Source organism: Capra hircus, chromosome 9 (genome assembly GCF_001704415.2).
Source record: "Capra hircus breed San Clemente chromosome 9, ASM170441v1, whole genome shotgun sequence".
Classification (NCBI taxonomy): Eukaryota; Metazoa; Chordata; class Mammalia; order Artiodactyla; family Bovidae; genus Capra; species Capra hircus.
Genome location: NC_030816.1, coordinates 76,396,946 through 76,422,026, shown reverse-complemented (window position 1 = coordinate 76,422,026; position 25,081 = coordinate 76,396,946). Strand labels below are relative to the sequence as shown.

The following is a 25,081-nucleotide window of genomic DNA, read 5'->3' as shown; positions in this document are numbered from 1 at the left end:
AAATGTGCCTTACGATCACCCACACACTTGCCATCTCTCTGCTGCCCTGCCTGTAGCATTTCTTAACCATCCCCTCGAATGTCAAGCTTATCGAGATTCTCATGATTGGCGCTGCAGGGGACCCCGGTGCCTTGGAGTCACAGATCCGACAGCTGGGCAAAGCCTTGGATGACAGCCACTTTCAGATGCAGCTAACAGAGAATATCATCCGTAGCAAAACGCCCACAGGACCAGAGCTAGACTCCGGCTACAGAGGCTACGTGAGTATCCGGGCCCTTCTTGATCCTCACACATACCTGGTGATCACAGCTGTGTGACAAAGAACCATCTGTTTGTGGCATGAGGTCTGTGTCCGCTCTCCACTTACCAAGCTGCCCTTGAACTCATAGGTGTGTGTGTGCGCAAAACAAAGCCCTGTAACCAGGTTATCTTTGGTGCAAAAGTGGTCTGTGCTCAGACCCCTGATCTACCTCAAGAACCAGCCTGTTCCTTTACACAGAGAGCTGAAAGTGAAAGTGTCAGTCAGTCAGTCAGTCAGTCGTGTCAGACTCTTTTTTTGACCCTGTGAACTGTAGCCCGCCAGGCTCCTCTGTCCATGGGATTCTCCAGGCAAGAATACTGGAGTGGGTAGCCATTCCTTTCTCCAGGGGATCTTCCTGATCCAGGGGATCGAATCCAGATCTCTTGTGAAATCTTTTCACAGATTGCTTTGGCCCCGGAAAGTGATTAGGCATTCTTTCAAATTCAGTTAATGATTTTCTGACCAAGGTTATGCTCGGAGCAGCAGATTTCAGCCGGTATTTTGCTAACATGGAATGGGTTTAGTTCTTCTCCTGGGTGCCTTTCGAGTCACTTGATGATCCTGGGACTTTTTTATTCTCTTGTTTGTTCTCTCATTCTGGGAAAAGCAATTCTGACCAAGGAGATTTGGAGAGAAGATGGCAAGAGATTGTGTGTATTACCAGTTCCATTTTTGAAGCTTTTTGTAAAGTATGTAATAGCTTTGCTCTGCTCAAGTTACTGACAGAATAACTTCCCAGAGAAATACTCAGAGAATTACCTATTTTCTTACGCATACTTCAGCAAGAAGATTTGAAAGTAAATCTCTTCAAGGCCTTCTGTCATGTCTTTTCACACCCAAAAGACTGCCTTGTAAAAGGAAGGAAAAATTAATTTCCCTAAGCCTAATGACAATTCACATGTACTGCTTTTTTGAAACCAGGGGAGAGAACCTTTTATGTTGACGTTAACATCCTCACAGTCAAAGAAGAGTAATTAATTAATCATGAGTTTACTTCCTGTTCAATTTGGCCTCTTATCCTGACTTCTATTATAGTGAAATCTCCTTTTTAAAAATATAATACAGTTTCACAGTGAGTGTGCTGAAATCACTGAGATTATACTTAACACCAATCAAAAGCGATCAAAGTAACTTAATAGCAATGTGATTTGGTAAAGGCTTTGAAAGAAAGCGTTATGATCAGTGTAGCAGGCGTGCCTTGAAGTGATTTTTTCCTTTAGTCTTTGAATATGTGCATGATATTAAATATGGAGTTGGAAGCTTTTCTTTTGATGTCAAAATTTATTCCCTTAGTATCCATTAAGCATTGCTTAGATTTTCTCATGAAACAGCTGGTGTTAATATTGTTTTATTCTTTTAAGCATTTTAATTACTTAATGCAAATAGATGTCCCTGTGAGATTTGTGGTAATATCACTGTTCCCACACTTCAGTTTAAGAAAAAGGGAGCAGCTTGCCAAAGACAATATGTTATATTGCCAGCTGGGGGCTCTGAGTGTTAAATCCCAGATCGATTTAGTCTGTTTTGATTCATAAATTTTAAAAGAAATTGGGAGGACTTGTGCAAAACCATGTGTGCCAAGTGTATCTTCAAGGCATTGCTTTGTGTAAATATGAATGAGTCACATGTTTTAGAAGCATGTTTTTGAACTTGACTTTTTTGTTTCCAGCAGAGCAGCTCTTTTTTTTTTTTTTTTTTTTTTGGCTGTGCGGGGTCTTCATTGCTGCACAGCCTTTTCTCTAGTTGTGGTGAACGGGGCTACTCTCTAGTTGGGGTGCAAGGGTTTCTCATTGCAGTGGCTTCTCTCGTGGAGTACAGACTCTAGAGCTGTAGACTCTGGGATCCTCCCAGACCAGAGATGAAACCCATGTCTCCTGAATCGGCAGGCAGATTCTTTACCACTGAGCCATCAGGGAAGCTAAGAGCAGCTTACTCTTTACAGAGAGGCAGCACTTAGCCACTGTCCTTTTTGAGGAACTCCAAAGATATTTTCCCCAGGATCTCTTGCATTCATGACAGCTTGAGACTTTTGTGACAAGGGAGCCTCTTTTCTGTGTCGAAACAGATGAAACTGCTGGGTGAGTGCAGCGGCAGCATAGACTCAGTGAAAAGACTGGAACACAAGCTGACCGAGGAAGAGGACCATTTTCCTGGCTTTGTCAACTTGAATAGCACTGAAACCCAAACAGCTGGTGAGTGAGTTGTGCTCTATTCAGGACAGAGTGAAATAAAAGATCTCAGAACGCTTTGATGCCTCTGAGTTCCACTGTGTTGCTTACCTCAATCTATACAATTCTGTCCTGAGAACTTTCCTCCAGGTTACAGGGATCTCTGGGGACAGAACAAGAAGGTGCAAAGTATCACAGTGGTTTTTCCCCAGGTCCCATTTATTTTGAAGCATCATTTTTGAATCACTAGTCAGGAATCTTCTATATACATGCCCAGTGGTCTCAGAGGTCTATTGCAGAAAGAAACTAAGAACTGAAAGTTATCTTCACCAGCTTTATTGTTGTTGTTGTTTTTAATATTTCTGTATGTATTTATTTTGGCTGCCCCAGGTCTTAGCTGCAGCATGCAGGATCTAGTTCCCTGACCAGGTATCGAACTCAGGCCACCCTGCACTGGGAGCAGGGAGTCCTAGCCACTAGACCACCAGAGAAGTCCCGATGTTCACTCACTTTAATGCTGTCCCTTCATAAATCTCTTTACAGTGTTAAATCTTATGTAGCTTATTTTTTCTTCCCCATTATTGTTAAAAATTCAGATAGGAAAATTACAGCCACTGTACTGTTACTTACAGCTGACAGCAGTAGGAATGCCCAGTGGCGTTACTTTCTTTTCTGTTTTAGAGTTGGCTCCCGTCGGTTTCAAGCATTTCCTAAACATTCCGCATGGAGGAAAACCCCTCACTATCACGTGCGTGTCCTGTCTTGCCAGGTGTGATTGACCGCTGGGAACTCATCCAGGCAGAGGCCCTGAGCAAGGAGCTGAGGATGAAACAGAAGCCCCAGAGGAGGCAGCAGTTGGACTCTGATCTGAATAGCGTTCTGACTTGGCTGCGGGAGACGGAGGGCGACCTGGAACAGCTTCAGCGTCTGCAGCTCAGCACCGACATCCAGTCCATCGCGCTCCAAATCCAGAAGCTGAAGGTAGCTGCCCTCGGCCTTTCCCATGGCGCCAGACAGAAAGCGGCCCCATGGAATGCCCAGTCAGATGAAAGAAACCAGCCCTGGCTGTTACACACTCACATAGCAGTGGGCCAGTGGTTGGTGGAAATGGACATGAATGTTTCCCCAGCCATCCCGAGTCAGAGTGTTCCTAGGAAGGTTTGGAAGGGTTAAGAGCTGGATTTAATTGCAGAACCAGCCCCATAAAAATGTGTGTGTGTCTTAGTTGCTCAGTCACATCCAACTCTTTGAGACCTCATGGGCTGTAGCCCACAGGCTCCTCTGTCTGCGGAATTTTCCAGGAAAGAATACTGGAGTGGGTGGGTAGCCATTCCCTTCTCCAGGGGATTGTCCCGACCCAGGGATCCAATGCGTGTCTCCTGCATTGCAGGCGGATTCTTTACCATCTGAGCCACCAGGGAAGCCCCTCATGAAAATAATTATGATTTAATGACCAGTTAAAATTGCGTAAAACCTCCAGGTACCTCTCGGACCTAGTTAACCTCTTTTAAGGCAAACACAGCTATGGCCAGGGTCCTACAAGTCTTATCTAGAGCTGGAGAGGAAGCCTCTCCTAGATGGTATACATGTGCGTTTGTGGAGACCTAAGGAAGCCACTTGTCATCTTGGAATCAGCAGAACTTCTGAACTAGCTTATGATAGTGGCAGAAGCAATTTTCAGTGTAATGAATCCAACTGAACAAAACCTGTGGAGTAATCCTGCTAAAACACCTGACATTTCCATTTGATTTTGACCTTGTTGGGTGTAGTACAGAAGATAACCTTCTCTAACTCCCTCTCTAGATCTTAAAAATCCTCCTCAGCCCAGCTATTGAGATGCATGTGTGGAGACTTTTGTAAGCATACTATGGATGGAGAGCTCAGTGTCTTCTTAATAGCTCTCTTGGTCCTGCCTTTTTGTTTGGAGAACGTCAAGCTGTGCTCTTCCTCAGATGTAGCTACTGGGCCCTCTAGACTCAAGGATTAAGCAAAGCACACTGCCTTTGTGTCTCCCTGGTTTCTGTGTATGCTGGTTTTCTTTGGGGCTGATGTCTTTCTGCCTTATTTTAGCTGTTATTTTGTTTTAAATTTTCAAACAGTGAAATGAGTCTTCCCAACCACTGCTCAGACTTCTTATAGAGTAGCCTCTGTACCAGCTCCATCAATTTCAAGATGAAGCATCAGATGGGAGATGCAATTTATATTCTCTGGATTATATATATATTTTTTAAGAGTGCTTAAATTTCTTGAGTGTCTCTCCAGGAAAATGTAAGGCAGTGTTGCATTATAATCAGTTCCTTAAAAGGTTGATGAAGCAAACACTGGCCAGAATCTGAGGCCTAAGTGAGATCAGAGTGGAAAAACTGAGACCTTGAAAGTCTCCCTACGTGATAAGAAAAAGCCACCCTCTTATGCATCCCTCCTCTATCTTTCCTGTCTGTTTTCTGAGGATAAATATGTGGAATAACCTAGTACTTTCTACAATATTTGTGGATTTTTATGCTGTTTCTGTGGTTGACTCTATATCATGGCATGTTAAGAATCCGCTTAAAAGTGAAAATTAAGACAAGTTGGAAACATAACAAATGGTGAGAATTATACGAAAATGTAGCCTGGGTAGATGTGATCTATAGGGTCACTAACTCTACTTTGATCTGGGAACATTTAAACAGTACCAAGATATTCAGTGATTAATGTATAACCTTGTACTCAAGTTCTTGAAATTTAGTTCTAGATTTTGGGGAAATACACACAGTAACACATCAGTCACCCATTTGTTTTTGTTTTGTTTTTTGTGAAACCAAGCTAAATTTGTTAGCTGATGAAATACTATTGATTCTCTTTATCATCTCTAAAAATCTGGCCTGTGGCAAAGGCAGTGTTCTCAGGCTGTGGACCACTGACTGTCAATACCTGTGAAGTCAGAACAGCTGGAGGCCAGGGCCTAGGAATCTGCTTTCTTACCAAGCGGCACATTTCATACCTATGCACACAACGTTGAACAGCATTGTTTTCAGCAGCTAAGTCATGTCTGCTTCTTTGCAGAAGCAGACCCCATGGACTGCAGCACGCCAGGCTTCCCTGTCCTCACTATTTCCCAGAGTTTGCTCAAACTCATGTCCATTGAGTCTATGATGCCATCCAGCCATCTCATCCTCTGTCACTCTCTTCTCTTGCCCTCAATCCTTCTCAGTCTTTTCCAGTGAATTGGCTGTTAGCATCAGGTGGCCAAAGTATTGGAGCTTCAACTTCAGCATCAGTCCTTTCAATGAATATTCAGCGTTGATTTCTTTTAGGATTAACTGGTTTGATCTCCTTGCAGTCCAAGGGACTCTCAAGAGTCTTCTCCAGTACCACAATTCAAAAGCATCAGTTCTTTAGCACTCAGACTTCTTGATAGTTCAACTCTCACATCCATACTGGACTACTGGAAAAACCATAGCTTTGACTATATGGACCTTTGTTGGCAAAGTGATATCTCTGCTTTTTAATATGTTGTCTAGGTTTGCTATAGCTTTCCTTCCAAGGAGCAAATGTCTTTTAATTTCATGGCTGCAGTCACTGTCCGCAGTGATATTCGAGCCCAGTGAGTATCATTAGTCTACTGAAATGGAATTTGTACGCTGGAACTAAGAGCCCATTTCCTGCTGCTCAGAACTGTTGGACGATGCTGTGTTTGGTTTGTTTTGGTTGGTTTGTTGTTGGACTCCCATGATAGGGGCTGAGTTCATCGTACTCTTTAGTTCACTGCCCAGGATCATCTTTGCTTCCTGCAAAGTTCCTTTTTTTATTTATCTATCCCTTTTCTCCCACTGTTTCTTAATCCCCATTCCTCAAACCCATAGCAACCATTCCAAAATTTGAATCTTCTTTTTTCACATGTAATCCTGAAAAATGTGGATCCGTGTGTGCACAATGTACTTTAAATTGCCTAAGTGCTGTTCTGTAACCCATAGCAATCTGTTTATGACTCTTTCACTTACAACTATATCTTCTTAAGACCCATTTATGTCAGTAAGTCTATATCTGATCCAGTTCTTTTAGCTCCAGTGTGTTCCCCAGTGGTGTATACCTTAGCCATTTTGCTAAGGCCAGTGTTAATTAATGGATCTTTTGAATTTGGGTGAAGCATTTCCAGAGGTCTCAGACTACATCTCTTTAACGTTTTTATTGTTGTTTTCTGTGTTTGATTGTTCTCCTTTCTCTTTGCAGGAGCTCCAGAAAGCTGTGGACCAGCGCAAAGCCATCATCCTCTCCATCCATCTGTGCAGCTCCGAGTTCACTCAGACTGGCCAGGAGGAGAGCCAGGATCTTCAGGATCGCTTGTCCCAGATGAATGGGCGGTGGGACCGCGTGTGCTCCCTGTTGGAGGAGTGGCGGGGTCTTCTCCAGGATGCACTCATGCAATGCCAGGTCTGTGGGGCTTTGGGCAGGCCACGTTCCAGAATCCAATATTTCCAGTGCAGCTGAGTCTGTGACTCAATTTATCAAGATCACTAGAGGGATGCAGTTACTTCCCAAAGTCAGTATTCATGTGAGATAACTTTGTGCCCAGTTTTCATTTTACTGGAGAATGTGTCCATATGACCCAGAGTTGAAAAACCCCATCTCCTTTAGAATTTGCAAGAGACTATTCCCATCAATTTATCTGAGCCTCACCATTCCTCCTTTGACTCATTCATTTATTTGTTCAACAGATATTTTCTGAGCACATTAGGAGACATCCAAGTGAGCATTACAAATATTTACCCATTCATCCAGACCACAGTTACTTGCCTAGTGTTTACAGACATGACAGACTCTGCACCAAGCAGGCAGGATACAGCCCAGCCTTTGCTTTTGCTGGGGAAGATGGGACAACAAAAATGCAAATAAATGCTTAACCAAGCTACTTCCAGATGATGATAAGGGTAACCGAATGAAAGCACTTTGGAATGGTGAGAAGGGAGGTTGTATGAATGTGTGAGCTGATACTGGAAGGATGTTGCCAGGAAGGAGGTCAAGCAAGTGGCAAGTCTCAGGAGCAGGAAAGGGCTTAGCATCTTCAAGGACAGAGGAAGCCGGTGTGATCGGAGACGAATGGCCAAGAAAGATCCAGGAGGTGGTCAGGAGACAGATCATGCAGGGCTTTGTGGGCAGGGCCAGGAGTTTGGGTTGTAATCTGAGAAGGATGGGAAGCCTGTATTCCAGGATTGTAGGTGCCTCCAAGAGTAATGGCTGCTTGAAAGCAGGTACCCAAGCTGTGGTTTCCCCCATCTCTAGTTTAGCGTCTCCCACCACGGAGATCTTCCATAACCATACCTTGATTAAATGAACACATGGATGTGGAGAGAAGGGATTGAATTTACGCCTTCAAAGATGGAAAGATTTGGGGGCATCCCTGGTGGTCCAGTGGCTAAGACTCCGCGCTCCCAGTCCAGGGGTCCTGGGTTCAATCCCTAGTCAGTGAGCTAGATCTCATATGCCACAACTAAGACCCAGCACAGCCAAATAAATAAATATATTTTTTTTAATGTTGGAAAAATTTGAATACAGGAGGAGGAGAGTTCTTGTCTCTAATCTGTGTTAGAGCCCTAGGAATTCAGTATTTGATGCCGGTTTTCCTTATGTCTAATTTTTCCCTAGAGTAATATATTAGATGCTTTTTGGTAAGAACTTGAACTCAGATAATTACAATAACTTCAGTGTCTTGCTTAGAAAGGAGTTGTATATAAGATCTGAAAATCAATGGTAGGAATTGTAATACATGGATATTTAAGCTGTGAGAGAAAGAAAAGTGTCTCATTCAAGATGATTTTATGCTCCATTTTTTTTTCCCCCCATAGGATTTTCATGAAATGAGTCACAGTTTGCTTCTTATGCTGGAGAACATTGACAGAAGGAAAAATGAAATTGTCCCCATTGATTCTAACCTTGATGCAGAAATACTTCAGGACCATCACAAACAGCTTAAGGTAAGATACGTGGACTTGGATGGCCTCTGCTTATGTTATAGGTGGTTCTACTTGTTTACCTTTTATGTTGTAGTCTCCTAGTCTTTCTTTACCCCTCATGACTTCTCATCTCCGTGAAGCAAGCATGTGCATAGAAGATGGCATACGGTTGCTTTAGAATCTCGTTCTAAAGCCATTGCTCATCTAAAAATCTGTCTTCATCTTTTTCTTTAGCTAATTTTTTAATAGACTTTTGTAAAAAGGTTTTTTTCTGAGACTTTTTTAAAGTCTTAATTGAATTTGTTACAATCTTGCTTCTGTTTAATGTTTTTGGTTTTTTGGCCACGAGGCATGTGGAATCTTAGCTCCCTGACCGGGAATCAAACCCACATCCCCTGCATTGCAAGGCAAAGTCTTAACTGCTGTACCACCAGGAAAGTCCTCCGATGGTCTTCATCTTAATTAGCCTGTTTTTATCAAAGCAGCTCTATGCTTATTTTCAATTTATTTCTAATTTAAACTTTATACATTGAATCTATGTCCCAAGACTATTTTGGATAACTGATAATAAAAGGACATTAAATCTATTAAAATAGAGAATCTATTAAAATAGAGAATCTATTAAAATAGAGACCATTAAGGATTCTTAAGAAGAATTAAGTATGTAGATTCAACCTCAGCATCAAGTTTTCTGAAATCTAAGACAAGGGAAACATGGTAAGTTAAACGATTTTCATTACCTGACAAAAAGGAAATATACTAGTTCTCAAGGAATAGGAAACTTTTTCTAGTACTAAATTCAAAAGGATATTTGCAAGATTTTTGTGTAGATTCTTATGCAAAGAACTTCAGACAATATAATGTGCCATATACTTAAGTGATTTTATGGAAGATAAGGAAGCATATTTGAGTTCCATTAGGAGAAAATAATTTTCACTTTGTCACTTTCTGTATTTTTAAAATGTTATTTCTTAACATTTAACACTCACAGTGACCTAACCAACAGAATTGGCAGCTTTTAGTTCAGTACTATAAAGGTCTTAGAAACCCAGAGGAAATAGCTATGCAGCTACATTTTTACCAGACTTTTGACCTCAGACTGTAAGTTGTGAGTGATGAATCACCCATATACCTTTTTAAGAATCTCAAATAGATATCAGAGTATACCTCAACCAAGCTGTTTTTCTGCATTTATATGTTTTACTTTTCTTTTTAAATGACTATTTATGTCTCATTTTCATAATACTTTATATTTTAAATAATTTGGCATACATTCACCAATATGCACCTTCCAGTAATACTGTGGACCAGGCAGGAATTAATGTCACCGTTTTACCTAAAGGAAATCAACCCTGAATACTCATTGGAAGGACTGATGATGAAGCTGAAGCTCAAATATTTTGGCCACCTGATTTGAAGAGCCCACTGATTGGGAAAGAGACCGATGCTAGGAAAGATTGAGGGCAGGAGGAGAAGGGAGTGGCAGAAGATGAAACAGTTAGATAGCATCACTGACTCAATAGACATGCATCTGACAAACTCCAGGAGATAGTGAAGGACAGGGGCGCCTGGCATGTTGCAGTCCATGGGGTCACAAAGAGTTGGGCTTAGTGACTGAAAAACAACCACCACCAAATGAGAAAACAGATCAGAAAGGTTCAAGGATTTTATAGGATGCTTTTTGGGAGAGGTAGGATTAAAACATAGGTCCCTCATTTCCAAAGGCCATGACTGCTATATCCTTCCTTGTGTGATGCTTGGATATAATTGTCCAGAGTTAAAGTGATGTCATCCTGTACATGGGGACTTTCTCCAAGTATCAAAAATTCTCAGAAAAAATATTTTTTATTATATTCTTAGCAAATAAGGCATGAGCTGTTGGAATCTCAACTCAAAGTGGCCTCACTGCAAGACATGTCTTGCCAACTGTTGGTGAATGCTGAAGGCACAGACTGTTTAGAAGCCAAAGAAAAAGTCCACGTGATTGGAAATCGACTCAAACTTCTCTTGAAGGAGGTCAGTCGTCATATCAAGGAGCTGGAGAAGTTATTAGACATGTCAAGCAGTCAGCAGGTAAGCTCTCAACAGTCATCATTGTGTCGAATTTCCTGCAGGAGACCAAACAAGCACCATCTTTATCCATTTCAGAAAGACTCTGAATGGAGCACTTGTCAGAATAGAGTGTCTTTTCTTTCAATCACTGCTCTTACAAATCTGTCTCAAAATAAAAAAGCGACTCGAAAACTTTCGTTAACAGGACACTATGTTTGATTCTGTTACATCCAAAAATCCTCTTGGAACTGTTACTGCTGACCCTGTTAGCACCATTATTATGGCATTTTATTTTACCCAGTTTATTTAAGAATGCATGTACTTTCAGTAATACAGCGAGAGGAGGTCACAAGCAACTGGCGCATGTGAGTTTCATATTCAGACCTTAGAAGGCATGAACTCGCCTGACACAGATGACACTTAAGTCATCAGAAGTGTTCTCTACGAGCTTTTATTTATCTATTTACTTGTTTGTTTATCTCTTTATTTATTGGTGAATCTACTGCATCATATTAATATTGTTGGTTTTAAGAAATGCTTTCACAGGTAAGACTTCAGACATTCACTTGTGAAATCCTGTCATGAACACACAAACACGCTGCAGGCAACAGAACTATCTACTCCCAGTAACAGCAGGTGCCAGAAACAGTACAGTCTCTCTAATGCTAAAAGGGGTGGCTCTTGGATGATTGATGTGCTGTCTCTCCAGCCTGACCACCCTGCAGCTCTAAGGCAGATTCCATCACCCACTTCACGTCAGTGCATTCCCGTCACTGAGAAATAATAAAGCTTCAGTTCAGTTCAGTCGCTCAGTCGTGTCCGACTCTTTGCGACCCCATGAATCGCAGCACGCCAGGCCTCTCTGTCCATCACCAACTCCCAGAGTTTACCCAGACTCACATCCATCGAGTCGGTGATGCCATCCAGCCATCTCATCCTCTGTCATCCCCTTCTTCTCCTGCCCCCAGTCCCTCCCAGAATCAGGGTCTTTTCCAATGAGTCAACTCTTCACATGAAGTAGCCAAAAGTATTGGAGTTTCAGCTTTAGCATCAGTCCTTCCAATGAACACCCAGGACTGATCTCCTTTAGGATGGACTGGTTGGATCTCCTTGCAGTCCAAGGGATTCTCAAGAGTCTTCACCAACACCACAGTTCAAAACATCAATTCTTTGGTGCTCAACTTTCTTTATAGTCCAACTTTCACATCCATACATGACCACTGGAAAAACCATAGCGTTGACTAGATGGACCTTTGTTGGCAAAGTAATGTCTCTGCTTTTTAATATGCTGTCTAGGTTGGTCATAACTTTCTTTCCAAGGAGTAAGCGTCTTTTAATTTCATGGCTGCAATCACCATCTATAGTGATTTTGGAGCCCCCTCAAAATAAAGTCTGTCACTATTTCCACTGTTTCCCCATCTATTTCCCATGAAGTGATGGGACCAAATGCCATGAACTTCATTTTCTGAATGTTGAGCTTTAAGCCAACTTTTTCACTCTCCTCTTTCACTTTCATCAAGAGGCTTTTTAGTTCCTCTTCACTTTCTGCCATAAGAGTGATGTCATCTGCATATCTGAGGTTGTTGATATTTCTCCCGGCAATCTTGATTCCAGCTTGTTTTTCTTCCAGTCCAGCATGTCTCATGATGTACTCTGCATAGAAGTTAAATAAGCAGGTTGACAATCTACAGCCTTGACGTACTCCTTTTCCTATTTGAAACCAGTCTGTTGTTCCATGTCCAGTTCTAACCATTGCTTCCTGACCTGCATATAGCTTTCTCAAGATGCAGGTCATGTGGTTTGGTATTCTCATCTCTTTCAGAATTTTCCATAGTTTATTGTAATCCACACAGTCAAAGGCTTTGGCATAGTCAAGAAAGCAGAAATAGATGTTTTTCTGGAACTCTCTTGCTTTTTCGATGATCCAGTGGATGTTGGCAATTTGATCGCTGGTTCCTCTGCCTTTTCTAAAACCGGCTTGAACATCTGGAAGTTCATGGTTCACATATTGCTGAAACCTGGCTTGGAGAATTTTGAGCATTACTTTACTAGTACGTGAGATGACAAAGCTTCAAGTGACCCAGTAATGACAGAGCTATTAAATACCTAGCTATTAAAACATAGCTATTAAATAAATAAATACCTCTATTTTCCAGAAGGCCCAAACTCACAACCAGGAAAGCCCAACACGCTAGAAGAATTAGGTTCTGTTTTTACTGCAACTGTCCGATTCTATTTTTCATTTGTTTTTTAAACTGGGGTATAGTTGCTTTACAGTGTTGTTAGTTTCCGCTGTTCGACTAAGTGAATCAGCTGTTTGCATACATGCATCCCCTCGTTCCTGGACCTCCCTCCCACTCTCCACCCCATCCCACTCCTCTAGGTCACCACAGAGCCCTGAGATGAGCTCCCTGGGCGATAAGGCAGAGTCCCACTAGCTATCTGTCTTACACGTGTATTTATGTCAATCCTAATCGCACAGTTCATCTGGTGTGCCCCCCCACTCCCCACATGTCCACACATGTCTTCTCTACATCTGCATTTCTATTCCTGCCCTTCTCTTTTTCCCAAAGATGGGGATGGGGTGGGAAATACTTTGCGGATCGCAAAGCCATCATGGCTCCGGGACGTGGCATCGTTAAGAGCGTCTGTTTCTCACGTAGGATCTGTCTTCCTGGTCTTCTGCTGACGAACTGGACACCTCGGGATCTGTGAGTCCTACCTCAGGAAGAAGCACCCCAAACAGACAGAAAACGGTAACTTCCCATGGGTTACTTTCAGTTGGCCCAAGGGAGGGAACACGGGGGCGCGACGGCCTTTGTACCTGACGCAGGGTCCAAGGGCTCTCCCCTTGCAGAGCAGGGGTCCCCAGGCAGCATGGGGTTGTCACTCAGTGACACGGAAGAGCTCTGTTTCCTCAGTCCTGCCTTGAACCCTCTCCACAAGCACTCAGGAGCGAAAAGAGCAGTTCTGCTTTTCAGAAGAATCAGGGTTCAACGTTGCGGTTCATAAGCAGGGAGACAAATTATTTTTCTTGCTCCAAGGGCCATTTCTAATAGAACGGTGCCCCTTGTCCCTTTGGCGGCCCCTCCCTTCAAACCACCACTGCCATAGTCCACCTCAGAAAGGTAGGCTCCGCATAAAGGGGCGCCTCAGGCAGAGGTGGACAAAACCGAGCGTCTCATGAGACCATGAGTTTATAAGACCAGCAGGGGTTCTGCTGACTCTCAAGCAGAGAAGCTCCTGAAGGTGGTCTTGAAGGTTCTCTGCGATTGTATTGCCCCCAGAGCGGCACCAGCTCAAGATAACTCACGCACAAGGCCTGTTATGGGGCTGTCTCCCTGGCACACAATGAGGAAGAAAAGACCAGTTTTGGCCCCTGCTACCCTCTCTACCTTGATTTCTCTGTGTAATTAGAGGCTTGTTTTTCGTTTTTTTTTTTTTTTTTTTCCTGGTCTGGCTTTATGATTATATTCATTTTGATTATCATTCCATTTCTTTACTTTTTAGAAATATTGGTTTCATTTGTATTTTTTTGTTATAAACACTTAAATTCTATGCTGATAAATGTTATTATCTTTTTAGAATTTTTTTTTTGTTTACTACATTCACTAGTTTCCTATAGATCCTAGTTTAAGAATGTGAAGGAATACTGGCTTTTCAAGTCAAATTTCAGCCTTTATTTGAATATTTAACTTATTGAGTCTTCATCACTATACAGAGAACAATCTCACTTTATCATTATTTTTGATCTACCTGCTAAGAATTATAATATTTCTCCAGTGTACTGGAAGATGAAAAACTATGTAAAGTACATTTGAAATCCGTCACATAACATACTGCAGTTTGTATTTATTGTAATTAAATATGCAGAGATCTTTGGGTGGTGTAGTCATTTATGTTTTTACCATGAAAAGGAGTGGGGGGGGGAAATGTCCCCTCTGTGATGTGCATGCCCAAAGCACCATCCATGTTTCTCCAGTGATGAATAATATAGATGTTCATTGATTTTGTTTCTTCAACCAAAGAAAAGCCAGTTTCCTTGATTCATGGGTACTGATCATTTTGTTTGATTTAAATTTCCTTTGCTGCACTTTTAGTTTAATTTTCATCAGTAGCTCGTCTTTATTTGCCTGGACTGAACATTCTTCTTTCTTTACCCCTGTTCATTGCAAACAGCCACGAGGCAAATGTAGTCTCTCACAGCCTGGACCCTCTGTCAACAGTCCACATAGCAGGTACCTTATTCTCCTGGTTTCCACACTGTTCTAGAACTCCAAGAGGATGATGAAAATTGTCCATGATTTAGTCAGGCCTGTATTTGGTCTTGAGAAACTACTCTTTTCAGTCCACACCCTTTTCTAATAAACTGAGAGAGAATTTTCTAAGTGGAAAGTGCAAGAAAATCTCGGAGTGTAAAATATTTGGACCCCACCAAAATTTTGTTCAACTATACATAGGCCATCCAGTACTTTTCATCCGATGGTATTTATTCTGTGTCCTCGTAAAGATTCGACGTCACTGATGGCACAGTGCCATTTGGTTCATGGCAGAATTTTATCATCCTCTTTATTTCTAGATTTTACAATAAGATAGGTGATAGATCAATGAATTATTTTACCATCCCCAGAACCCACAAATCTGAATAAAATCTACTAACACCCCCAGCTTTTTATTTTATTTTCGTGTTTTATCCAGATGGTGGGTTTGGGAGTCTCAACATGGCAAGTCCTAATCTGATATCACTTAAAATTTATAAGCACCTTCTCTCTTCTGCTTCTCCTTTAAAACTCCTCTTCAGCCAGCACACACACTTACCTTCCTGACACTCGGCCAGCTCTTTCCCTCTGGAAACAAGAGCAGTCTCCCCCCGGCCCGGGGACCTCCAGATAGCCTCCTCACAGCTGCCGCTCTGCTTTATGCCTGGCTTCCAACAGTCCCTGTCTCTGCAGTTAGTGATGCTTTGCCTTCTTCGTTGTCGGTGTGATATCTGTGCCCCCAGCCCTTTCACTAATCAGTTTACATTTCCCCAGACAACTTTTTGAAAATGAAAATACTGTCCTTGGAAGCTGGCTCTTCATTCCAGTCGCCAGAAGTTCACTTTTAAAAGTGATTTGTCTCACCACTGAGCTGGAATCTCAGTTCCTGGAAGGAGGGTGGGGGATGAGGAAGCGCACACAGGCCCTGAGTCAGAGTGTTAGCTTTCCAGCTGTGTGCTAAAGGGACCAGCCTTTGCTTCTGGTCGTTTCCACTCAGCTGTGTAGTACAGAACAGATCATGATCTGCTTTCTGGTTTTAAGCTTCCCTTCACTATGTTTTGCCTTTTTTTTTTTTTTTCTTTCCCTTTGGTTTGGTTTGATGACAGTATTGTGGGGCTTTTTCTGAGGGGGTGGTCTGTAACAAAATATCAATAATAAAACATGAATGGAGAAAAACTCATGGGGATTTTCGAAGATCACGATGGGCTTCTCCAGGTCCGCTGATGTTTTCTTAGCCCCCTATAAAAAAAGACATCATATACTGTAGAGAGATCACTGTTTCATAAAGTCCATCTTCTCGCCACAAATTACTGATGTGTCATGAACAGAGACGGGGCATCCTGTCCCCGCAGCGTTCCTTTAAGGATACCAGAGATCGACTCTGTAGTTGACATAAATGATGGTGATGAGAAGGGGAAAAGCTCTTATGTTATTAACAGTATCCATACTGGTAGCAACTGCCCTTTGGTTCCCAATGTCCCCTGTTGTTTCAGACAGCCACCCGGCCTTATGAAATGTCAAAGGCCTCATTTCTCAGGGCAGCAAGGGCTTCAATTCTCCTAATGGGGCTTTGCGGCTGGGACAGCCACGTTCTCACTGTGACATCCGCAAGGTGCCTTCAGCTCTGCTCTGTCCAGCACTGTTTATTAACATCTTTCTGAGCACACAGCACGGTGTCCACTTTGCTGCTTACAGGACCTGAAATACAAATAATCCTCACCTGAACGGCAAATGTCGGCAAACACCTTGGCAGGCGGATTGTAGTTAAACATTCTTGGATCCTTAACTCCTTGGCACCTCTCTTTGGGGTGTACCCACATGGACAATAACATGGAGAGTCTGCTGGGAAAGAATTAACTTCTCTCACAATCCAGGCTGTCATGGTGTTCCTTTACATTGGACTGGAGATTACCTCGCGTTTGATCTTGCACTGGTCCAGCAAACTTGAAAGGTTATTGCCAAAGCACAAACAGTTTAGAATGTTGACCCCAGCCATCTGTGATGGGAAAATTTTAGGCATGTATTCTTTCTGAGAGCAAAGAGGCTGACTTGAAAGAAGCTGGGTATTTGTTTGAAGGGAGGGTTCTTATATTCTTTTTGTGGTTTAAAGTCAGATATTAAGAATATCAGTTGTTTGCCTCCTGTATATTTCAGATTGATTCTAGAGCCATTGTTCTCTGTTTTCTTACATGATATTCTAGGGCTAACAATGGACTGATCCCAGTGTTTACCATACACCTACTATGTTTAGGCCCAGGACCCACAGAATTAATACAATATTGTTCCTGTCATAAAAGAATAGCGAAATGTCAGAATTAGGGATTCCCTAAATCAAGACTCTTTAATATTTGAAACATCTGAAAAACATTTGAAAGCATACATTCCTAATAACTATTCATAATTTTTGAAATTAAACATACTTAAGATGCATGGCTTTTTGAAGCCATGTTTATGATGGCCCAGCTGACACTTTTTCTCCAGTTTTGATATGAAATTATCTAACCTGAGAGCCAATAACTGTTCAAAATTCTACTATAGATTAGTTGAAGTTCACACATGGGAAGATTTTACTCCAATTTCCTGCAAGGCAAAGGAAAAACTCGTCCATAGTCTGCATAGAGGGAAATGATGACTTCATTCCAAAGCTGAGAATTTAACATGTAAATCTTCCCTGGGCGTCTTTAGTCTTTGGCACCTTCTACACAAAGAGCTGAGACAGAATAAGTGGCGAATGACTGGCTGAAACACTGAAACAGGGAAAAAGGACCTCATTTTAAAATGTGTTCAAGGGAGCTTTTAAGCAGGCACAGTGGGGTTTTCACACGTACATGAGGGCCTCACTGTAAACACTGGTCAATTTCTTGTGGAAATTTTTTTTTTTTTTCAGGTCTTTTCTGTCCTGCCCTGGGGATTTATTTATTCAAAGCTCTCAAAGGCCTCAGCCTAAAACAACCTTGTCCCCAAGGCAGGCTAGACGCCCTGGCATAGGACAGTTAGTTATAGGGGCAGGCTCCACTATGTTTCTTTCATATTTTGAGGTCTCCATTCACAGTGTTTCCCGGGAACAAGTAAGACACTTCGGAAAAATACATCACCTCTTTGAAAGTACTGCTATAAATCAGGACTTATAGTGTTTCCCTGGAAGAAAAGCCTGAATCTAGCAATTTCCCTAAGGATGTGAGTCAGCACACCCTTGCTTTAGTCATACAGATAAGAATGATAAGTTGCTGACATTTATTTAGCATTTAGTGTATTCTAAGGACCATGCTAAGCGTTATATATCTGTTATCTCATTTCCTTATTTAATCCTCCCAACATGTTCATTCCCAATTTTATAGACAAGGATATCAGGAAATAGAGGCATAAAGATGTAGAATTTGAAACCAAGTCTCTCTTACTCTGAATCCTATGCTTGTTAACCACTCCACCCAACTGTAGGCTCTTAATGGGGGTGTGTGTGCGTGCGTGTGTGCGTGTGTGTGCGCGCGTGCATATGTGCTCAGTCACTAAGTCATGTCCGACTCTTTGCAACCCCGTGGACTCTATAGCCCGCCAGGCTCCTCTGTCCATGGGATTTCCCAGACAAGAATACCTGAGTGGGTTGCCATTTCCTTCTCTAAGGGATCTTCCCGATTCAGGGATTGAACCTGCTTCTCCTGCGCTGGCAGGCGATTATTTACCAATGCACCACCACCTGAGAGGGTTACTTGAAACAACAGTTTCAGGGCTGGGGCTACCGTGGGCTGCCTGAGATAGCTTTGGACCAGCCAGGATATTCATTTTGGAAGAAGAGGAGACACACCCTAAGTTGATTCTGAAAATTTGTCTTCTGAACCACATACCCAGGGAATAAAGATCACTCACACAAGAATGGACAAGATCATGGACAACCTGATATTTCCTCACAAAATTTTCTATTCCTCTGCTGCCAGTGTTTGCTCACAAGTTACAAAATGAGTTGAAAGTGTCTTTTCATTTGTGTTTCAGTGACATATGCACAGAATTTACTCATTTTATTTCCTTGGTGACATAAAATTTTTGAGATGAGTTGCACTCCACGTGCACACTCTCTCCTTAGGCTTCTCACAGCCCTTCTGAGACTTTCTTTGCTGTGGTGTGTTCATAGGTAGGGGCTTCCCTGGTGGCTCAGCTAGTAAAAAATCTGCCTGCAATGCAGGAGACCTGGGTTTAATTCCTGGGTTGAGAGAATCCCCTGGAGAAGGAAATGGCTACCCATTCCAGTATTCTGGCCTGGAGAATTCCATGGAGAATTCCAGTATTCTGGCCAAAATTCCCACAATTACACATATTTTGGGAAAGAGATGAAACAGTGCCTAGGCAGTATTTTTACCCTCAAATTTGAATGAGTGAGGGGAGTGAGAAAAATTATAAAATAAATGTTTACTTGTAGAGAATAAGCATGTTTTTGCAGGACAAGGTTACCCGAAATATCTCCATTAAGTTCCTTAAGCAAGCTTACACATTTCGTTTTTCCTCTGTCAACACAGCCTCCACCACATCTGTTTGTAGAGTAAGGCCCTTGGAAAGGGATGAGTGAGAGCTCTTTGTTCTTCCTCCTGTCAGATTCCCCAAGACTCAGAAACTTAATTGAATTTAGATTAATAGATTAAATATTAAAAGTACTCACTTACTTGGTATCATTAACCTGCTAGTATTAATACTAGAAGGGACAGGTTCATCCTAAGGAGAGAGAACTTTGGAACTGTTGAAACCTTAGTAATTGCGCCACGCGGGTAACATTGTTTTCAGTAGACCAACTGGACATTTCCAAGAGCAGTCAACTGCATGGAAAATCACTAAGCACCGTGTGTTCTCTTTGTCCCCATGTTAGCCCATTATTTCTACCCAGGTTGGCATTCTTCAACATTAGAAAGCTTGCGCTAATTAAATGTTAATACAGAATGCTCTGATGCTGTTAAATGTGCCATGTCCTGCAGTAGACTCTACAGCATCTGAGCCTGTCATCCAAAGATGGTGACCTTGACTTGCTTTTCTCAGGAGTGGACTAGTCAATGTGTAGCCCTTGTTTTGATCTCAGTCTTTGACTTAATTGTTCAAAGAAGCTAATAATTGACAAACAGGCTGTTCAGCTCTGTCAGTCAGATTCTTAATGATATGCATGAATCTGCCCATCACTAATGTCCTGAAGTGTCTCCTAAAGAAAAAAGTCAGTTTGAAATCTCCCTCATTTTATTTAGATATTGAATAATAAGGAAACGTGGAGCTCTCTTTTGTGTTTTAAATTGTCAGACAGCTGACAGGTGGAGAGTGTTATTCACCAGGGCCTATTTTCAGATCATTCAGTCAGGAGCTCATGGGTGACTGTCTCTTCCTTCTCCAGACACTTTAAACTACTGAATTCATAAACTGTCAGAACCAAGAAGTTTTAGGAGATTAATGCACTCTCATCTTTGCAAATGAGAAAACTGAAGGCCAGAGAGATTAAATTACTTGCCCACAGTTGTACAGCTGCCTCAAAATAGAATGTTCCTGTGTCCATATACTGACCTGGTGGTCTCTGTAAAGCTGTGAGGCTTTATGATTAAAAGCATTTATTCTAGACATGAGGAAACCACTCACCTCCATGTATTTTAAGATATTGCCTTCTTTGCCTCTACATGGGAGATACCCATGACATAAATATGACCTGGATGGCCTTCATTCATGCCACCAAACAGCAAAACATTACAGAGACACGCTGCTGAAGCTCTTCCTTTTTATTTTTTTCTACTTTTTGGCTGCATCTTGAGGCATGTGGAACCTTAGTTCCCTGACCAGTGATCGAACCTGCATCCCCTGCATTGGAAGGTCTTAACCACTGGATCACCAGGGAAGTCCATACAGCTCCTCCTTTAACTGTCAACTGGGGCAAGTGGTTTACTCTATTTATAAATCCTAAGTTCTAAAAGTTAGAATACCAGAGTTGAAATTTTCATTCTGTGCCATGCTAGCCTGTGTAACCTCGAGTGCGTTGCCTAACTTCTCTGTGCCTCCTTTATGTCGGCTATAAAATGAAGGTGGGACAGGAACACCGAGGACTGCTGTGGGGATGAAGCGAGAGACAAATGCTTCTGTTATCCAGCAGTTAGAAGAGTAAATGTGAACTTTTGTTAGTTATTTATCTACAAAATCAAAGAAGATGGATTAGCTACTCTAAAGCCTTATCTCAGGACAAATATTTTACAGTTAGGTAGCTAGAGAAAGTTCTATTTAACAGATATGTGACAGACTGCTTTTATGCCCTGGCTCAGGAAGATCCCTTGGAGAAGGTAATGGCAAGCCAGTCCAGTGTTCTTGTGCCTGGGAAATCCCATGGACAGAGAAGCCTGGTAGGCTACAGTCTATGGGGTCACAAAGAGCCAGAGGTGACTGAGCATGCACGCACACAGCATATCTTCACAAAACAGTGTTTCTGAGGATTGGTCCTAGCAGAGGGCAGTTAATCAATTTGACCACTAGATGGTGATTGAACTCTTGTGGCCTCCCAGTTGGTAACCTCTTTACATTCACCAATTACTAGAAGACATAAAGTGTATAAAACATGGAGCTTGCAAGTTAGAAGCCTGTCTAGTCTAATTTGAAGGATTTGAAGAAGAGCTTGTAGCATAGAGGTGAAGTCAGTTGTTCAAGGTTTGTAGACCGGAAAAGAACACAGTCCCAATTTAGGCCAGGGGTCTGTTTTTTCAATCACGCTCTGAGAGCTGCAACAGAAACCCAGTAGAGTACACGGCTGCTCAGAGCTTCTACAGGGCTGGTCTAGACTGTTTCACGTATTTCTTTGTGAATTTAATGAAAGAGTTTTGAATAGTCCCTCTGTTCCCTTTTAAGGGGATTACTTCTGTTTTTTATCTTAACATTTTCTTTGATGCCACTCCTCACTGATAATGGTGTAATCTGGCTTCCGAAATTAATAGCTAAGAAGGTAACTCTGATAGCTCAGTTGGTAAAGAATCCGCCTGAGATGCAGGAGACCCCAGTTCAATTCCTGGGTGGGGAAGATCCACTGGGGAAAGGATAGGCTACCACGCCAGTATTCTTGGGCTTCCCTTGTAGCTCAGCTGGCAAAGAATCTGCCTGCAATGAGAGAGACCTGGATTCGATCCCTGGGTTGGGTAGATCCCTTGGAGAAGGGAAAGGTTATCCACTCCAGTATTCTGGCCTGGAGAATTCCATGGACTGTATAATCCCTGGGGTCTCAAAGAGTCGGACATGACTGAGTGACTTTCACTTTTTTTTTTCAAGGTAGCTGGAGAGTGTTTTCTCATGAGATAAGCATACAGAGTAACCAATACAGTGTCCATACCTGTATGCCTCTCCTGTGGTCTCACAATCAGTGCCCTTACCATCAAACCATTAGAGAATTCAGTCTAGGTGTGGGGAGGGGGTCTCCTTGGTACATCTGTTCTTTCTGCTTCTGCAATGTTGTGTGTGTGTGTGTGTACACAATTCCTCTTGTAAATAACATTGCTTTCCTCCTCTTCTGCACTAGTAACCAAAACATTAATGGATGCTTACAAAGAGAAAGCAGTACCCCCCACCCAGAGCCTCTTTCCATATTCAGTGTTTCACAGGCAGTCTTTCTTATGAATTCTGAAGTTCATGCTTCATCTCTAATGCACTGTTTCAAAAGTAGATGAGGAAATTTAAGGAGATAGAAAAACGTGGAACATTGGGTCTAGAAGGAGCCTTCAAGGCACAATCTATCGTCAGAGACAGTGTGTCTGTTTCCCAAATTGATGGAGCCAGTGACAGAAGGATCACCCTGGATTCAGTATCATTCAGCACCTGCGTTGTGTAGACTGACTCCACTGCCACGCTTATTCTTACAGCCTTGGAATCCGCTAATGTTAGGGCCAGTCGCTGACTCAGTGCAAGATGAAACCAGGGTATACTCTAAGGTTAATTCAACTCTGTGGGTCTGTGCAAAATGACTGCAGCTGTCGTTGTCCTTGCTACACGGACTCTGGCACGTCCAGGACTGCTAGACGGGAGGAAGACCTTGTGTCATCCTGACAGCCACTAATTGTGCCTGATGTTGCTCTTGATATTCTTACACCAAAAATGTACTGCATCAAACATCTACATTTTAATTATCCCGGGTCTACTTAATTTATGCTGGTGGAGTGTGTGTAAAGCAATTATCTTTGTTGGAAAAGGTTTTGCCAAACGGAGGGGTGGAATTTGCACCCAGTTAGTTACCGTTAACTGACTAAATGTCTGCTTTCCATCAGTGCAGTCTCCAAACAACTCTTCATTTGGTGGTGGGTAGATCACCTGGGTTTACTGCAGAAGACTGGCAGCTAACTGCCAGGTTGGGTTGTGTTCAGCCTAACCGAAGGGGAGGAAGAAAACAGCAGCATCCACCCAACACTGCAGATACTTGAGTTATTGATGTCGGTTCTTCTCTCAGGTCCATAAAAGGTGGCTCCGATTCCTCCCTTTCTGAGCCTCGGCCAGCCCGGTCCGGCCGAGCCTTCCTGTTCAGAGTCCTCCGAGCGGCTCTTCCTCTTCAGCTTCTCCTGCTGCTTCTCATTGGGCTGGCCTGCCTAGTCCCGATGTCAGAGGAAGACTACAGTTGTGCCCTCTCCAACAATTTTGCCCGATCATTCCACCCCATGCTCAGATACACAAACGGCCCTCCTCCTCTCTGAACCAAGCAGATGCTCTCTACAGCTTGCTGCTGGTCGCCTAAGGAGGAATTTGGCCCAGGGTGATCCCAAATGAGCAAAGACAAGATGTGAGTCTTGGCGGACGCCCTCGGTACGGCTGCTGATGCCCACCTCCGCCTCCCATGTGTGCAAATCACAGCTTCGGAGGTGACGTTAAATGGTGATGGGGGAGGACACATAGAGGACAGAAGCTGGGAAGAAATTCTGATTGAGCCTCAGCACTCAAGAGTCAAGATTTCTACCATTCCCTGGACACGTAAACTCTGGGCCCTTGGCCCATCCTGTGTGTACCCAGGGACTTCCGGAGACCATCTGGGCAGCTTTCCCATGGTGCTGCTCCATCCATTCAACAAGTGATGCTACCTGAGCATCACGCTGGCATCGAACAATCTACCAGCCAACCAGTGCTGAAGAGATTTGAAGACCCTGTAACACACAGATTTTAAGAGCTTATATGGCAGCTTTCTTTTTACCTTGTTTTCTTTGGGGGCATGATGTTCTAACCTTGCAATTAGAAGCACAAGCTGTAAATCTGAAAAGGCACTTTTTTTTAAAGGTATAAAGAAATGTTGGATGTAATAAATAAAAATCATGGAAGGCTTTATGTGAAAAAAAAGTTGAATGTTATAGTAAAAGAAATGATATTTATGTATGTACAGTTTGCTAAAGCCAAGTTTTGTTTGTATCAATTTATTTGCATTTATTACAGATACTATGAAATATCTTGTCTGTGCTTTTTTTTTTTCCTGCCTAAAGAAATGACTGTAAATTTCCCTATTAAGGAGGCACTTCTCAGAATGCAACTTGCTGCTGCTGCTGCTGCTAAGTCGCTTCAGTTGTGTCCAATTCTGTGCGACCCCATAGACGGCAGCCCACCAGGCTCCACCGTCCCTGGTATTCTCCGGGCAAGAATACTGGAGTGGGTTGCCATTTCCTTCTCCAATGCATGAAAGTGAAAAGTGGAAGTGAAGTCACTGTCGTGTCTGACTCCTAGCATTCCCATGGACTGCAGCCTACCTGACTCCTCTGTCCATGGGATTTTCCAGGCAGAGTACTGGAGTGGGTTGCCATTGCCTTCTCCAGAATGCAACCTAAATTATCTTTCTTTTGTAGAATAAATGAAGCTGAAACATAAGCGTATGTTTAAAAAAAAAAAAAAAGGAAAGAAGGATGAACAGAGGTAGTGCATATTTAGACAGAGAGAACTCTGGATAACTTCTCCCTTCTCCTTCCAGGGCCAGTCACGTCTCCCAGCTGTCTCCCAGGTGCCTCCCAGCATCTTTCATACCTTTCCTCTTCTCCTTTCTTTTCTGTTCTCCGTGCACAATTGGAGCAACCACCTGTGAGCTCCTGACTGAGGCCCCTTCTCCATTCCATCCCAAGGTTTACCAAAAAAACCATGGGAATATCCCTGAAGCAAGCTTTCATTCAGACCCCTTCTTTGCTCCAGAATCTTGTTTTCATCATCTAGCAGAGGAAATAGAATTTTAGTTTGTCATTCAAGTCCTCAGACAGTCAGATTTTATTCTGTCCATCTCATTTTGCCAACTCGCGGCTCTCATGGAGCTGTTTGGTGCTCGTGGTCATATAATCCAACGTTGAGTAATCAAAGTAGGAAGATTTATTTAAAATCCAAGTTTCTGACTTCTCTTGCGAGTGGAAAGCTCACATGTCCTGG

The 25,081-nt window shown here is 42.6% G+C and overlaps 1 protein-coding gene across 13 annotated transcripts in view; it reads left to right on the top strand.

The window, feature by feature from the left end:
• SYNE1 (spectrin repeat containing nuclear envelope protein 1) overlaps positions 1-24,125 on the top strand; it is a 492,337-nt gene extending 468,212 nt beyond the window's left edge. For 11 of the 13 annotated variants that reach the window (XM_018053370.1, XM_018053378.1, XM_018053374.1 and 8 more), the window contains 9 exons: positions 118-260; positions 2,367-2,493; positions 3,239-3,450; positions 6,682-6,882; positions 8,295-8,423; positions 10,263-10,475; positions 13,118-13,210; positions 14,634-14,692; positions 23,145-24,125. In XM_018053370.1, the coding sequence (XP_017908859.1) occupies positions 118-260; positions 2,367-2,493; positions 3,239-3,450; positions 6,682-6,882; positions 8,295-8,423; positions 10,263-10,475; positions 13,118-13,210; positions 14,634-14,692; positions 23,145-23,385 (1,418 nt within the window). In that variant the 3' untranslated portion in view covers positions 23,386-24,125. The remainder of the gene's footprint in view (positions 1-117; positions 261-2,366; positions 2,494-3,238; positions 3,451-6,681; positions 6,883-8,294; positions 8,424-10,262; positions 10,476-13,117; positions 13,211-14,633; positions 14,693-23,144) is intronic. The other 2 variants (XM_018053381.1, XM_018053380.1) reach the window with 1 other exon arrangement.